We start from the raw sequence: 17,402 nt of genomic DNA on the forward strand, positions 1-17,402 counted from the left end.
CAATTTTCTAGTCTATTTGGACAATTTATATACTTTGTGGTAATCAAAGAATAACCTGTTTCTTTCCTTGAAACTTGAGTTGCAAACCTGGATTGAACCAATTATTCAAGGTGTTTGATTCATCTTCTCAAACCCATTTGCTAGTGTTTCAAAACTATTCATGTATTCAAAGATATTGAGCATTGACTGGACTAAAAAACAAAGCAATCTTTTCCCATTCAAGGTTAAGAAAATGAAGGAAAATGTGTGTATAAAGTATATAGCCGAGGAGCCATTAGTTCATTACAACAGTTAGATATTAAACTTGTTCCCAACAACGTTAAAACAAGAGGGAAACAAAGTTAACTGAAACTATATATTCCCCAAAACAAAATGTGTTCCAATATCAATCTCTATGTATAGCATCGTCGAGATCAAGATGCACCCCTATGCGATTCTTCAAAACAGTGTTAGCATCTAATGGTGTTCTGCACTTGCACTGGAGCTCCTTGAATCTCTCAATGTCGAAGTTATACCGCTTGAAAAGCTTCCTCTGTCTTGAGAGGAAGAGCCTCTTCATTAAGTCTTGGTAAGTTGGGTCTCTTGAAGTGAATAGAAAGTAGGCATAACCTATGACTAAACCTGTTGTCGTTGTAAAGAAGGCGATAGGTTCCATTACGTCCCAGGAAAATTCCCAGAATGTTAGCCGAAAGAATAAGCCAACAGTAACTACACCGAATCCTAGTCCGGACCAAAGGATGCGCCGGACCTGCTTGTGGGCCAAAATATCGATTTCCTCTTTTTTCTCCTGCAGCTTCTTTATCTCCTCCCTCACAGGATCGTCGTCTGCAGTCAGTGCTAGCGGAACAGCCCTTCGAACCAGATCCACCACCTAAACAAGTGCAAAGTAGCCAAACAACCGAAAAAGAATCTGTAATTAAGAAAGCATCACAAATTAAAGCATACAATTCACTGGTACTTTCACAAACTCTAAAATGCATAACTTTTTCAGTATCATATCTTAAAGAATATTGATTCTATCAATTAAAGATAAAATAAAAACCATACTGCTTGATTTGAACTCAATAGATAGTTTGTGTCAGACCAGGTAGATCCCTTGCAATTAGATTGGAGGCGATGGTACACACCCCAAAGAATTTTACATTGCTCTGAAGACCGAAGCATCACAGACATATGTTACTTCTACTGCTAAACTGGCATATTCGGTCCCATTTGACCTTAGTTATAGTGATCGGTTCGGTTGACACCACTAGATCAAACTCCTTTAAAGTGAAGAAGTTGGAAAAGTGAGAAAGTTAAAATCTAATCACCCTTAAATCAAGATAGTAAGACTCACACCGGATAAAAGTTACAAATTCAAGAATGATTACCTCCTTACTTTGCCACTTTACAATTTTCCTCATTTTTGAGGATTTTCCCACACACAACCACAACTCGCCTATGGATAATTCAAAAGGGTTATATACCATAAAATTCTACAGATACATGCATACATGGATCCTACTACATCCGAACTTTTTCGATGCATATTCACGCAGAATTCATAACCAAACCATAAGACATTGATTTCCCTATTCAAAAGGTGATGTTAACACAAGAAACATAGAGGACCCCCTAACAGTAAAGAAGATAAAAAGAGCAATAAGGGGCATCTAATTCAGCTATGCTGAGAAAATAGAATAAGATCTAGTCATGGTTTTAGTGAGCCCCACAAGCACAAATTCTGTTGTTATGGCAAAATATAGTTACTAAAAAAGTCATTACCAGATTGGATACGTGGTTGGTTTCGGTACACAATTCACTACTTTTTGTGTTGAAATTACAAGTATTAACTATGGCCCAACAAAATAAACAATACAAAAGAGGGAGTCATTCAAACCTTATCAGGGTGGAGATACACCTTATCTCTGAAAAGGAGAATAACACCGGCTTCATCAAGAACCTTGGAGAATGCTATAGCTTCCTCTTTACTCCTAGCAATACCAGTGCTCTCACACGCTTCGAGAAGTTCAGTGTAAGGAATAACTTCCTTCCCTTCCATTCCAAGTCTCATCTTCAGTGTCTCCACATTCACCAATCTCAATAGCTTCTTTGCTTCAGAGTATGATATGAATTCTTGTGTTCCACCATTGCTAACAGTAACACCACCGTTATCATCACCATCACCACAAGAATTTTTGCTGCTGTTGTTGGAAAAGAACCTCTGATCAGAAGATTTAACCAATTTTGAAGAAGATATACCTCTATTCTTGATCTGGTTCAGAACAACAATCGATAAAGATGCCCCTCTTCTTTCCACAGCACCCAGAACCACACCCTTCAAACCCAACAAATAAGGATCAAAAGGACCAAGCTTTTTCACATACCCATCACTTATATTAACAATTGAAGATACCCTTTTCTTCAAAGATCCAAAAACTGCACCACCAGAACACCAACACCTACCCCACATTTTTCCCTTCAAAACCCAGAAACAGAAAGAGAAAAAGAAAATAACTTTATGTTTAAAAAGCTGAATATCACTAAAAATCAAAGCTGCCCAATACAGCCTTCACCATGAAAACCTGAAATATCCTAAAACCAATCTTTAAAAAAACCTACCAGTAATTGAATTTGATACTTAAAGCCTTAAAGGCATCAACTTTCTCTTAAGGAAAATGGAATGACGGAAACTGTGGTTAGTTTAATGCATTAATTACGAATTATTATTTGCTAAAGAGAAGAAAAAGATGAAAACCCAAATGAAAAGGAAAGAAGAAAAGAGAGTATGGAACAATAGCAGAGTGGGGGGGCGAAGGTGGGAGTTGGAGAGGTTGACGGAGTTGTCAACCACGATTCCACGAAAGGGTTTCCGTTAAGTTGTCGTGTGTTAGTCAGCGCCGGATAACGTTGACTGTAGTTAACAAAAGGTAGTTAACGGCGAAACGCGGTATGGAAAAAGGGTTTGGGATAAAGGTATGTAGGTAGGTCCCATTTCCAATAACTAGATATAGAGATTGGCTAAGACCACTGACCACAAGACTAGATTTGGTTTGAAGACAGATATGCAGAATTTATACAACATGCACCTCTATTTACGCTAATGGCATTAATTTTGAAAAATCTACCTTCACATAATCAAAGAATCTCTAAACGGATCCTGACACTCATTTTAAAAAATAATGAGATTTTTATTTTTTTTTGTTTTTAATTTTTATTTTATAAAATTGATTAGTATTTCTGCTAATATTTTATTATTAACAGAATAAACCTACATAACATATTAAACTATTAATTTATCTATTAAAAATCAATCAAGATTGACAATTTTTATTGAGAGTCTCATTATTTTTTAAAGATAATTGTCAAGATCATTTAATTTTTTTATATTTTTTGTTATCTTTTTTAAATACATTTGTTAAATTTATTATGTAAAAATAAAATATTAGTGAATTTTAAATTATTTTTACTTATAAAAATTAAATAGAAGATATATTAATAATTAACGTGTCACATAAATATGTTGTGAAGAGAGATCATTAACAGAAGGACTAATCAATCTTACGAAATTAAATATCAAGGACCGGAAAAAATGTTTTTTTGTCAAGAGCCTCGAAATCTTTCGAAATTATTAGGGAATAGATATTCACTAGATAAACAAAGTCATCTAATCAAATTTATATGCTTAGATATTTTTAAAAATAATTAATTTAAAAGTAATTATTTTCATTAATATGATAATACATAATTTGTTATCTATGTAAATTTTTGTTATACTAATAGAACATAAAAAGTGAAAATTTTGTCTTATTTTTAAAATTTCTATAATTTGATAGAGGAGTGCTAGGAGGCCAGCAGATTTTGTGAGTTGTAACCATCAATTAGCCATCAATAATGTATTTAATGGTGTGAAATTTCATTTAATAGTAGAGAATCACTCATTTTTGTTTTGCTGACTAAGTACTGGCCATATTTTAACAAAGCTAGCCCCTAGACTTTTCCATTTGATAAATATACATTTTAACTCCATTAAAGAAATTAAGACCCGAATTTCCTAACAAGGGATTTGGTACCTTTTTTTATTTATAAGAATTGATACATAAAGAAGTACTACAGTTTGGTTTTGGTATTCATTTAACAAAAATTGAATTCCCTTCATCATTTTCTAACCATGTAATATAAACTTAGTTTCAAGTTTGTTCCAAGGCAATGTTGTAACTTTTTATCCCATAACAAAGTCTTTTGGCCTTTAAATTAATAAAAGTGTTTGCTATGATGCCTAAAAAATATTGTCTAATTACTAAAATAGGTAAAAATAATAATTTTAAATTTAAAAGTATAAAAATTAAAAAACTTTAAATATTTTAAAGTTACTATAAAAAATAATTTAGACAAAAGTTAAGCACCAAACAAAAGACACCATAGAATTAGCCATTAATAAATATGTCCAATCTAGCAAATTTAACTAATTCTCTCCATTCTTTGCAGATATGGAATAATGTCTTATACTCTTGCTTCATATTCAAACCTATAATCACTTCCAGAATCCTACCTTACTTTCTTTGCACTCCCAAACCATTCAGCCATCTCTTCCTCATCAGTACTCACGTTATCATCAGACCATAAGTCATCATCTGTTTCACTCTGACTCAGCAACTCATTCTTATATGCTTCTCTTTGTGGCTCAGATAAGCTGGTCTTACCTCCAGCAATAGGAAAATCAATAAATTGAGAGGGATCCTTCAATTTACTTAAGCGCTTGTGATTTTCATTTTTATCCTCTACGAATCTCCAAGTAAGTGAACCTCTCTTGCTGTTCTGTCTTTCTGACTCCATCAGCAATTTGTCACGGCAACCAACCTGATGTCCTGAATGTGTCAATTTGTTATTCTTATGATGGTTATGTTCTTGTTCGGGTTGAAGAGAAGACGCCTTAGGCCGTCTGTGATCACATTTGAGACAAACCATGTTTCTTCTGAAATTGATGTAGTTACACCTACACAGAAAGGAAATCCAATCACCTCAAAATCAAGTGATGGGGACGGGAAAATGTTTGAATTTCAAAATGCTATGATTTAATAAGAAAGAACCTACGAGTCGCATTCCCACTCCCCTGGATTAAGGTGCCGCTTGGGAGGCTTTTCTTTGCATTGAAAACATCTTGTGTTCTTTGCGAAATTTAGGAAGTTGCATCTGCAAGAGTCAAAGTCATGGTCGTTATTAGAGATTAAATACCAGTGAGAAACGCCAAATTTATGAACAAGCATTACGTGTTGCATATCCAGTCTCCTTTCTTCAACGGTAGGTGGTTGTTATCCTCCTTAAATTGCTTTATTTTTTGCTCACAGAGACTGTCGCAGCGCAAGCACCTGATATTTCTGGCGAAGTTGAGGAAGTTGCATCTAGCCAATGAAAAATTAAGTGTGAAATTTTAAGAAAGTGAAGAAGAAAATGCAACAATTATTACAATATGTAGTTGCTGGATGAAAATTATGCTCTACTTGGGACAAACCCAGTCGCCTTGCTTCATAGGAACATCTATGTTGCCCTTGTCTTGTCGATCCGGGTGCACTTGTTCAGGGACAGCCTCCGTGGTGTCTGGAAGATAAAGATTTTTGTTGCTAGTACTGTGCTCTACTATTTCTTTGAGAAGACTTCTCACAGATTCTTTGACATTCTTTTTTAGACATGTTTTGTTATCCACGGAACCAATAATTGGGTCAAGACCATAAGTCAAAATAATGCGCATAACATCTACTGTTCTTCCACCTTGATCTTCACGGGCCTTCACAAATGCCCTGTCGCAATCCCCTCTCAAATTACAGGAGCTGCAAACCTGGCCGCAGCATCAGGCATGCAGTTCTTTAGTTAAAGAAATTGCAGAATATGCACTTATTTAATAAAGAAAAACGAAGTTTGCAAAAAAGAGTATACAAAAGAAGCCAAGACAAAGCCCAATAAAATAGAGAAAAGAGAGAATAAATTTGCAAAGTATATGATAGTAGAAACTTAGTCATCACTTACATTTCCCTCATCAAAGTTCAAATGTGCCCTGAGACGCTTCGCTGAGTTTATCACTTTCCTGTCTAAGCTAGGACATCCGAATGCTACAGTATTTGCTATATCTTTTCTAGGCAAGAACCTGACAGCAAAGTCATTTGCAAAACAAATTGATTACTTACTATGAAGCTCACTAGGTAATGGACTTTAAAACAATAAAAACAAATTGCATGATAATGTCATTCACTTTAATTAAAAGTCATCAAATTGCAAATATAGGATAAAGCTTCATTAACCCAAGTTCATTAGCAGGAAAATTGCATTAACCCTAAAATTACAATCATTAAAACCATGACTGGAAGTCTGGAAGTATGATTGTCATATGATGTTTACTTTTAGGTAGCAAGCATGATCAGTACATTACTCAAGTTCATTTGTTACACCTAATGGCCCTAGAATGAAAACTCCTTGATTGAATTTAAAGTGAAAACACATCCTCTGAAATGTGCTACTCATTTTCATGTGAAAATATCACAGTCCCAAAGAACAAACACCTTGCGTGCACAACAATTTTCATGTGAAACTATCTGAGTCATAAACACAAACACCTTGCGTGCATAACCCAAAATCCAAATTCGTTTTCTCTTCTTTCTTTTTACCTCAAAAGATCAAAATGGTCTCTACCGAAATTGAGGCATGCGGTCCTAATAGCATTGGATAATTCTTTTGGACCAAAACTGAGTTCGTGATTGGCAAGAAAGTAGCCTCTCTTGAGCAGGAAGTCGATGAGGTGAATCCATTCAGGCCAGGGGTGCGAAATGAGAAGCGGCGGCGATTGTTGTTCCTTCTCCGGCGCGAGAGTGTGAGAGAGTAGTGAAGTTGAGGAGGAGATCAAGGAAGTTGTTGGAGCCACACGATGCTTCCAAATACTTCGTATGATCATACTTATTCTCTTTCCAAACACTGTAACTGTCTATGGTGATGTTTATGCCTTTATGGTAGTTGTTTCAGTTTTCATGTAGCTCTGAGTCTTTTCTTCTGCAATATCAACGGAATTCTTTTGGAATTTGCATTCGCGAACATAGTAAAATCTCACCGAGTTAATTTAAAGTTGATAGTCGAGAACTATTAAATAATAATTTAATTAAATTTATCACATTATTTAATATTTTTTAATTATTAATTTTACATAAAATTAATTATATTAAATTTTTATTTATAATTTATTATTTTATTAATTTTTTATAAAGAATTATAATTTTTTTGTAATTTTTATTTTTTAATTTACTTAAATTATAGAAAAATAATATTTTTAATAATATCACTTTATATATAATTTTTTATTATATATTTACATAAACTTATAAAAAAATATTATTAAAATAAAAATTACAATATCTAGTCACACTCACTGAACATTTGTGTCTTATATTAGTCAATGTCTCATATTTAGACACTTGTTAACTGCAAATTTTTATTTGAATTTAATTTTAATATAATATTAATATAAAATAATTTTACATATATATATTAAATTATATAATATAACAGTATATCAATAAAAATAATTATTTTTTATTAATTACATAAATAATCATCTAAAAAATATCGATATAGTTATCCAATTGTATAGAACATTTTATACTGTTAATATATTAAAATTAAATTTTTTTATTTAATTAATTTTTTATTTAAAATTTATTGACATTTTAAATACGACACAAATATAACATTAATAAAATATAAAAACACTAATATTAATTGTTTATATATTAGTTTTATATTTAAAAATGTGTTTGTATGTCTTGTAGACCATAGTTTACTTTTATTGATTCCATGTTTAAATGTTGTTGGATACTTCTTTAGAAATTTAGCTCCTGTAATTTATAGAAAGCAATGGTTCAGAATATACATCATCACTGAATCTTACTAGTTAACAAGAAAATGTTGGTTGCAACTGTACTTAAAATCAATCAAAATGGCCATCTCATACATCAAGGCACTGGTTTTTTGTACATAGAACACAGGGTTGCGTGGTAAGCTCACTCGTCATGCTTTTTCGCTTTTGCTTTCGCAAGAGTTTTAACCATTCCCCTCGCAATCTTCCAGAACCAATATACGTTCATCATAGCCAACGTAGCAGGCACAGTGAGCACGCTATAGTAACCCAGAGGGAAGATCTGCTTGACCTGAAAATCGGTAACAAGAAATAGTTTTAGATTCATTTACTACTCTCTCCGCTCAGAAATAACCGCACTTACCAATTTTAGCAATGTGAGTTATTCCTGGACGGAGGGAGTAAACAACTACATTCAAGACAAAGTTAAGTCATTTGTGCTAACTTTTGCATCGTACACCGAGCCATCACACGTCTATGGAGTGTAGAGTTGGCTCGATGTACGAAGTACAATGAGTACACAACATTTTTCCATAGAGGATGGATAACACAGAAGGATGCTTGCCTCATCAAAATGGTTATACATGTGGAGAAAAAAGAATATGAAAAGAATAATCCTAGCAATCTGCAGCGCAGAAAATATGAGGGGATAAAAGTCAGTAAGACAAACAACAAGAACTAGAGTAAAGTAGTCCCATACTTGAATTTATAATCTATGAAACATAAACAAACCATTGTGATACCATGTAGATGCATGTGTCCTTGTTGGATAATTTTTGTAATTCTAAAACAGAGGACACAATTAGGAAATATTTTAAGTCGATTTTCTACACGACAAACGAAAAGGAATACAGGAGAGGAGATGCATCTCTGTTTATTATATTTCTCCTTTCTGTCTCAAGACAAGTACCAAATGCTTCCAATAGGAGAGGGTATGAAGATATATAACTATTCATGTGCCTCTAACTAATATATCTTAAGTTTTTACCAGAGATGGTTTCATGACTCTTAACATACATAAGCCTTCAGAAGCTCATGTCAACCACTTTAATAGTTTTGTAAGTTTAAAAAAAATGTTTTTCTCCAAGACAGAGAAAAAACATCTCCGTAAGGATTAATACTCAGACATGCAACAGTCCACATTTTTCATGGTTAGAACTTAAAACCCTTTTGATCATCCCTTCTAATTATTTTGTTAACTATTGCTTTCTATCTTGCCTGTTTAGCCCAAATATGGTTCATCCAGACCCTAAATAGCAAAAGTGCAAAAATAAAGAACCAAAACAAAATCATAGATGGCCATATACAATTCCTTAAGGTACTTTTTGCAACCTAATCAAAATAGTGCAACTAGAGTTGAGATGAAAAGTATGTTCAGACAGTACCAACCACCCGAAGAACAAAGCAACGCCATTCCAAATGTAAAGTTTGGAGCTCTTGAGACCAGCTACATCCAAGTGCCTGTATATGCAATTAAAACATCAATATTTCGAAGCCTGTAAAAGCGAAAGGGATTTCGAAAGAATATATTACCATCTCAGATTTACGAAAGGAGTTGTGCTCTCAGTGAAAAGAACCATCAGTATGTAGATCTGTGCTTGACCACTTAGCAAAGCTTGGATGATTGAAAACAAGGATAGCCCGTGGTGCAGAATCTACATGTAAACGAATGAGGTTCGTCTGCCACTTCTAAATCACATAACTTGCAATTGTGTTCAATGCATCTTGAAAGTAAAAGAGATGCTGAAAGAACACGGTATCCGATATCATGTAATACATCATCAATAGCAAGAAAACTTATGTTGTCAACTTACATATTCTATACCCCCTAAGGCTGGATAATACCAAAGAATCATTGCCAAATCTGTTAGAAAATAACCTACAGAAATCTGGAAAAAGAAAAGGAAGAATATATTAGCAAACAAACTAATTGAACAATCAGCATAGTAATAACTCCTAAAAAATAACATTACTAAGAAGATTAGGAGAAAGAAACATTGTGACAAAAAAAAGGGAGCTAAAGGCAAATTAAAGCATAGAAAAATATATTTAAATATGTTGTATGCAGCATACAAAGTAACAGTAAGAATTATCATAAGTCTGCACATTTTATTAACAAGGATACATGCATCACCATGTCATTACATAAACTGGATAGAATTAAGATTAACTTTTGTCATAACAGAGACTTACTCCCAATACTGAATTTGAGAAGGTAGACGATCTATGAACAATTAGCTCTTCACGTGAATCGTCACTGAAGAGATCTGATCTCATAAGGAGGTAAAAAGATACAACAGATGCAAAAATAGCATGAACAGTAGAGAATCCCCTGCAATACAAAATGTTGTTGTTCAAGCAAAAGTATCAATTATGGAACAAATCTACAGACTGAAATCATAACACAAGGAATTTTACCTGTTATTCCATTCTATTTTCTGTTTATCGCTCAATTTGCCATATCTCATGAACAACAGAGAACTCATAATATCCATCAATCTATAAACCTTCAAGATAATAAAAAAGAAACAATTTACAAATTGATAGGTCAATAATTCTTTTAGCAATATATCCTATTCATATAAATCAGGACATATTTTTAATGACAAGATCAATTGGAAAGGGGTAAAGACTAGGGAGTCGGGAATCCACAATAACAAACAGTCAGGGCTAATTTCATCCTTGAACAAGGCAAGGTCAGCTAAAATGATCTTCATGGTCTTTAGAACAAGTCCAAATCTAAGTGAGCTATAAAGGAATATAAATTCACTTCCTGGAAGTATATATAAGCAGTAGGACTAAAATCATCTCCAAGTGTTTATGTTGACAACGACTTAATCCAATACTTTGCCAGGTAGTGAAAACTTCGATTCTTCTTCAGAATTGTTAAAGCAATGGTTCATCATCTACGGAAAGTTATCTCGGGAGTAACAAAAAGAAAAAGAAAAAGCTTAAGAACAGGACCAAAACATATTTCTTTGAACTGAAGTAGCTAATAGAGCAATCCAAAAGGTTTATTTGTTTCGAAACTAGCCTAATTGTAATTTCAGTACATCAATAACCTTAAACTACCCACTTGAACATGCATCCAATACAAACCACTACAAACATCTTCATCATAAAAATAGACACGAATAGGCAGGTTTGCTTTTTATAACAAATCATGCTTTTTGAATGATGTTCCACTCCACAATTTGATTTCTTGTGTTGTTCTTTGTACAAGTTAGTTCCTCTAGTTTACAATATTTTAATTTAGGAGGGTAACAAATTTTCAAAGCAACCATTATTGGGAACAGAAAAAAACCACACACACACTAACAGTAACAAAAAAAAAGGTAATATATAAAAATCATAGTCTTTCTTTCTGTTAATCATATGTTCTCATAAAATGCTATTGCTGCATTCCATCCTCCTTTAAATTCCTAAAAAGTTATCTAATTTGATATTTTCTACATGAAAGCCACTCATAACTATTGGACTTGACTTACAATAACACAAAAGATGATGCCTGTGAATACAGATGCCAGCCATTGAAATTCTTTTCTAGAACTAGCAAAGTCATAAGACAAAACAGAACCGGTCGAGAAATCGAAAGAAGCAATAAGTCCCATCCAATCTCCTCCTTGTTGAAAATCACTAAATCAGAACAAACTGCACCAAAAAGGCATCACAATTCATATCTGAGTGCCACAGCTCAAAGAAAACTACTTCAAAGTTCAAACATACATACAATAAAGAACAGTTTTAACTTGTAAGTAATCTCACCAACAAGCAACAACTGAAATACAATAAATTAACAATAACTAAATATATATTAGAAAAATGAAACCTCCAAATAATGAACAATAATTATTAATTAGTTCATCACAAGAAATGCAAGTTGACTAGCTAATCCCATAGGTAAGGAACCAATTTAAGATTATTATGTATAATTTCTTGGAAAACAAACAAACCTCTCATCATATAAAATCAACAAATGGACACAAAAGGAGAGGGAACTTCATCACATATTGTAACCAACAACAACAATGAATCAAACAAAGGTGCTAATGCGTTACCTAAGAACAATGGAAAGAAAACAAAAAGAAAGAGCTGGAAATAGAACGAAGAACAGAAAGAGTTAACCGGAAAAGAACAAAAAGGGAAAAGAAAATGAATTGAAATAAGCAAAAGACTAAAAAAGAAAGAAAATGGTAAAAGGAATCTGGGATACCCCATTCATAACTACTACTATTAGCCACATTAAATTCAATTGAATTCAAAGCTTGAAACTTTAGAGAGACAGGGTACCAGAGAGAGAGAAATGCTACGCAGGCATTTCTACGGAAAATTGAAGAATGAATTGCATTTTCCTTATGTTTTATCCCTTCGCTCACTCTTATCTTCTAGAATACGTACTATACACAATTATTAAGAGTGAATATGTATTCTCATTATTTATGAAATATTAATATCCACTATTAAAAATGAAGAATAAACTATTACAAATGTTAACAAAATGAATTTGGCATCAGTTCATTCGTCCGTTTAAATAAATATAGGGTTCAAATTCTGTGCATACAATAATTTATTGGTCAATAACAAACTCTTTAAATAGAGTTCACAATAAATTAATTCTTAATCTGTCATATTAAAAAATACCATGAATAACAAAAAAATTTACTATTACAAATATTAACGACCAAACTATTAACAACAGTATTTTTAAAATATAATAAAAATAATAATAATATTTTTTTAATAAGTTGCCAAGAAGTATTTGTGCATTTGATTTGAAATTAGATATTTGAATAATTATTTAAAAATATATAATAAAAAAACATACCAAAATATTTCTGCATTTTTAAATATACTTTTGGCCATTAACAAAAATGATTGCCAAAAAAAAAATATTTAGCGTAAAATCATCCAGTTTTAAGAATAAAAATATTCTATTTATCCAAATGCAATCTCTAAAACTTTTTTGAAATATTTTTTTCATTAACAAATTTATAGGTATTTTTGTCGGTGATTTAATATTTTAAAAATATTTTATGTGATTTAAATAAATAGATATAGATATCTAGTATCATTGATACTAATATTATTATTTTTATCAATGGTCATATTGATTAATATAGATATATTTTTAATTAATAATTAATATCAGTATAATTTTATTGTTGAAACTATAATTTACAACAAATTTTGGCTTATTAATTTAAATATGGAAAATATTTTGGTATATTGGGTGAAAATGGAGTAACTGTGTATATTACAAATAGATAGACGTGTCAGATGAAGGGGTAACACGCAGAGGGCGTGGTGCCTTCAACACGTAGGGGGCGTGGAGGCTAGGTGGCATGCTGTGGTTGAGCCACGTAAGCAGCACGCAGGGGGCGTGCTGAGTCAGCACGCAGGGGGCGTGCTGACGTGGCTGAATGTCGTTGGCCAGGAGGTGCAGCACGTAGAGGGGCATGCTGATGTGGCGACGAGTGATTGGCCAGGAGGTGCAGCACGTGGGGCGTGATGAGTCAACACGCAGGGGCGTTCTGACACGTGTCAAAGCGTGATTGGTTGAGACAGGCAGCACGTGGGGGCGTGTTAAGTGCACTGCTCTATATAAGGAAGAGCTCGAGAGTGTTTTCCATAGTGAGTGAGATTTGAGTGTGTTGTGAGGATTCTTAGAGGCTGTTGTTGGTGTAATGGAGGGAACTGCAAATTTGGTGGTGTATCGCAACGGTGAGATAATATGTAATACTCATGAGGGAGTGAGGTTTGTGTCCCAGAATCCGTTTTCGTTTGTGGTTCCATGCACGATGACGTTAATGGAGCTGCAGAACGGCCTCTGTCAAAGCATGGAGAATGGTACATTAATGAGAGTGAGTAGAATTCTGTACCGGAATCCGGTTGTGGTTTTTGGTGGTCTAATACAGTTTGATGCCATGCCGATCACTGATGAAGCGAGTATGCAGAAGATGTTTCAAATTCACCAGCAGACTCAGATGCGACACCCACAGATTGAGGTGTACATTGATTTTGAAACTGTAGAGGCAGTGGCGGTTCAGAATGATATAGATATACATGATGATAGAGTTGCAGTGTACCAAGGAATGAATAGTGACAGCGAAGATGACTTCGAAGCCACTTATGAGGCCGGCGACGAAGATGAGGATGGTAATGTGGGAGTTGAGGCAGCAGCAGAGAATGTAGTGGTGGGTCCGTCAAGCAGTCAACCGATGGACGTTCCATCTTTTATGCGTGAGTTGGATCTCGAGGCCATGCATGCCCCCGAGTTTCCGGAATATACAAACATAGGTATGTGGTGACTAAATAATAATTTTTTGTTAGTTTATACGTTCGATTGAGTAATAAACAGTGTTGTCTTAACCGGACCGGACCGGACTGAGTCGGTCGGTTCGACCGGAAAACTGGTGAACCAAATATTAAACCGGTCCGGTCCGTTAATTAAACCGAATAAGGAAACGAACCAGTATGAATCGGTGAAACCGGAAATGAACCGATAAAAATCGGTCAATCTCGGTAAACCGGTCTAACCGAACCGCTGAAAATTAAAATAGTTGAATATTCTTAAAATGTTAGTAAAGATATCTATTTTAAATTTTAACTTTAATTTTTTTTTACTATTTTTTAATTTTGTTGACATAGGCATTGCCGATGGTGAGGACGGGGAGTTCCGGATTGGAATGAAATACAGTTCTAGAAAGTCGGTCGTCGCAGCAATTAGAAGTTTCACTATTGCTAAAGGAGTTGACTATGAGGTGTATGAGTCTGAGCCATAGACGTTCTATGCAAAATGCAAGATGTACGGGCGCGGATGTGACTGGCTTATCCGAGCTAGCTTGATACGGAAAAAAGGTTGTTGGGAGATACGAATGATGGTCAACTGGAATATTGATGAGCGGATAATTTATACACTTTTTGGCATTGTTTTTAGTATGTTTTTAGTATGTTTTAGTTAGTTTTTATTATATTTTTATTAGTTTTTAGTTAAAATTCACTTTTCTAGACTTTACTATGAGTTTGTGTGTTTTTCTGTGATTTCAGGTATTTTCTGGCCGAAATTGAGGGATTTGAGCAAAAATCTGATTCAGAGGCTGAAAAGGATTGCAGATGCTGTTGGATTCTGACCTCCCTACACTCGAAGTGGATTTTCTGGAGTTACAGAAGCCCAATTGGCGCGCTCTCAACTGCGTTGGAAAGTAGACATCCTGAGCTTTCCAGAAATGTATAATTGTCCATACTTTGCCCGAGATTTGATGGCCCAAACCGGCATTCCAAATCAGCTCAAAACTGCCCGGCGTTAAACACCGGAACTGACACAAGAATGGGAGTTAAAAGCCCAAACTGGCACAAAAGCTGGCGTTTAACTCCAAGAAAAGTCTCTACACGAAAATGCTTCAATGCTCAGCCCAAGCACACACCAAGTGGGCCCGAAAGTGGATTTTTATGTCATTTACTCATCTTTGTAAACCCTAGGCTACTAGTTCTCTACAAATAGGACCTTTTGCTATTGTATTTTGATCTTGAGATCCTTGAATCTTTTGATCACGTTTTGGGGGTTGGCCTCTCGGCCATGCCTAGACCTTGTTCTTATGTATTTTCAACGGTGGAGTTTCTACACACCATTGATTAAGGTGTGGAGCTCTGCTGTACCTCGAGTATTAATGCAATTACTATTGTTCTTCTATTCAATTCGGCTTATTCTTGTTCTAAGATATCACTTGTTCCTCAACTTGATCTGTGACACTTATCATCATTCTCACTTATGAACGTGTGCCTGACAACCACCTCCGTTCTACCTTAGATTGAGTGGATATCTCTTGGATCCCTTAATCGGAATCTTCGTGGTATAAGCTAGAATTGATGGCGGCATTCAAGAGAATCTGGAAGGTCTAAACCTTGTCTGTGGTATTCTGAGTAGGATTCAAGGATTGAATGACTATGACGAGCTTCAAACTCGCGATTGTGGGGCGTTAGTGACAGACACAAAAGAATCACTGGATTCTATTCCGACATGATCGAGAACCGATAGCTGAATAGTCGTGCTGTGACAGAGCGCGTTGAACATTTTCACTGAGAGGATGGGAGGTAGCCACTGACAATGGTGAAACCCTACATACAGCTTGCCATGGAAAGGAGTAAGAAGGGTTGGATGAAGACAGTAGGAAAGCAAAGAGACGGAAGGGACAAAGCATCTCTATACGCTTATCTGAAATTCTCACCAATGAATTACATAAGTATTTCTATCTTTATTTTATGCTTTGTTCATAAATCATTCATAACCATTTGAGTCTGTCTGACTGAGATTTACAAGATGACCATAGCTTGCTTCATACCAACAATCTCCGTGGGATCGACCCTTACTCGCGTAAGGTTTATTACTTGGACGACCCAGTGCACTTGCTGGTTAGTTATGCGAAGTTGTGATAAAGAGTTGAGATTGCAATTGTGCGTACCATGTTGATGGCGCCATTGATGATCACAATTTCGTGCACCAAATATCCCTTGGTACCCCTGGAGGAGGTTGTACATATCCAAACTGACGCATCACTCGGTCCGCAGGGTGCCACTCTACACACTCGAATGACAATAACGGAGTAACGATGTCACACACCTCAAGATGGGGATGCAAGTCGTCGGGGACGATCAACCCGTCATACGGCCGCCACTCAAACTGCCACAGTATTATTGGTATATTAGAACCCTAACAATAATGGTTCAAAAAACGGATTAGAAGAACCATAACTACTTACCTCCTGCATGTAATCTATATCATGCCTGAATGTCTCCACGGTCTTCGATGACCACGCTGTGGTCCGTTCCGAATGACTCCACCTGAAACATTGTTAATTGAAAAAATTTAAATAACTCATCATATGTCATATGTGCATCATGAATATAACACATAACTAAATAAGTCTTATTACCTCATGGCAACTGGTATCTCGGCCGGTGGAAGCGTTTGTCTCGGTACGGGAGCAAGACACGGCATTCGCTCCCATGCTCAAACAAACAAGAGATTTAGAGGACCATCCATCTCCTTTGTATCATATCGTGATGCACGACATAGTGCTCTATAAAGATGTGCGAGACAAGCTGACCCCCAACTATAAGTATGGATCCGCTCGAAATCGCGAAGCAGCGGTAGATATTTCGCATGGGCATATGCAGTCGACTTGTCCGTGAATAGGGTCGACCCTAACAAACAGAAGATATGACATCTGACGTATCTCCTGATAGACTCGTCAGTGTCCAACAGCTTTGCGTCTCTAATACGTCGAACACATCCCAGCTTTATATAGGACTTCGCATTACCACTGACTGATGGCTCACGACCGAATATCGCTATGCCCTGACTTTGAACGAACTCGCCACTACTATCTGTCCATCCATTGACAGCCTCTCCATCAATGGGTAGTCCGAATATATGAGCGACATCCTCTAATGTCACTGTAACCTCACCGATCGGCAATACAAATGTGTGAGTTTCAGGCCTCCACCTTTCAACCAGAGCAGCTAACAT

At 35.2% G+C, this 17,402-nt stretch overlaps 4 protein-coding genes across 6 annotated transcripts; all 4 read right to left on the reverse strand.

Annotated features, from left to right (window-relative positions):
* Positions 1-187: 187 nt before the first annotated feature.
* On the reverse strand, positions 188-3,566 carry LOC112794531 (calcium uniporter protein 5, mitochondrial). Its single transcript, XM_025836529.3, has 2 exons — positions 1,880-3,566; positions 188-871 (listed from the first exon to the last, which is right to left on the reverse strand). The coding sequence occupies exons 1-2, from the start codon at positions 2,450-2,452 to the stop codon at positions 386-388; spliced, it is 1,059 nt and encodes a 352-aa protein (XP_025692314.1). The 5' UTR covers positions 2,453-3,566; the 3' UTR covers positions 188-385.
* An 811-nt stretch (positions 3,567-4,377) lies between these two features.
* Positions 4,378-7,078, reverse strand: LOC112794608 (uncharacterized). The gene is made up of 6 exons (XM_025836599.3): positions 6,639-7,078; positions 6,004-6,121; positions 5,481-5,815; positions 5,250-5,381; positions 5,074-5,172; positions 4,378-4,975 (listed from the first exon to the last, which is right to left on the reverse strand). The coding sequence occupies exons 1-6, from the start codon at positions 6,920-6,922 to the stop codon at positions 4,528-4,530; spliced, it is 1,416 nt and encodes a 471-aa protein (XP_025692384.1). The 5' UTR covers positions 6,923-7,078; the 3' UTR covers positions 4,378-4,527.
* A 762-nt stretch (positions 7,079-7,840) lies between these two features.
* LOC112794616 (uncharacterized) lies at positions 7,841-12,311 on the reverse strand. 3 transcript variants are annotated; one of them, XM_025836608.3, is made up of 9 exons: positions 12,167-12,311; positions 11,365-11,527; positions 10,295-10,383; positions 10,070-10,208; positions 9,691-9,765; positions 9,410-9,531; positions 9,262-9,337; positions 8,442-8,501; positions 7,841-8,168 (listed from the first exon to the last, which is right to left on the reverse strand). In XM_025836608.3, exons 2-9 carry the CDS (start codon positions 11,485-11,487, stop codon positions 8,022-8,024), a joined length of 831 nt encoding a protein of 276 aa, XP_025692393.1. In that variant the 5' UTR covers positions 11,488-11,527; positions 12,167-12,311; the 3' UTR covers positions 7,841-8,021. The 3 variants fall into 3 exon arrangements, with proteins under 3 accessions (XP_025692393.1, XP_025692398.1, XP_025692405.1); XM_025836613.3 differs by having other exon boundaries at positions 12,090-12,215; XM_025836620.3 differs by lacking the exon at positions 11,365-11,527 and having other exon boundaries at positions 12,167-12,294.
* A 4,572-nt stretch (positions 12,312-16,883) lies between these two features.
* Positions 16,884-17,402, reverse strand: LOC140178976 (protein MAIN-LIKE 1-like). Its single transcript, XM_072216818.1, has one exon. The coding sequence runs from the start codon at positions 17,400-17,402 to the stop codon at positions 16,884-16,886; it is 519 nt and encodes a 172-aa protein (XP_072072919.1).

Source organism: Arachis hypogaea, chromosome 1, assembly GCF_003086295.3.
Source record: "Arachis hypogaea cultivar Tifrunner chromosome 1, arahy.Tifrunner.gnm2.J5K5, whole genome shotgun sequence".
Lineage (NCBI taxonomy): Eukaryota > Viridiplantae > Streptophyta > Magnoliopsida > Fabales > Fabaceae > Arachis > Arachis hypogaea.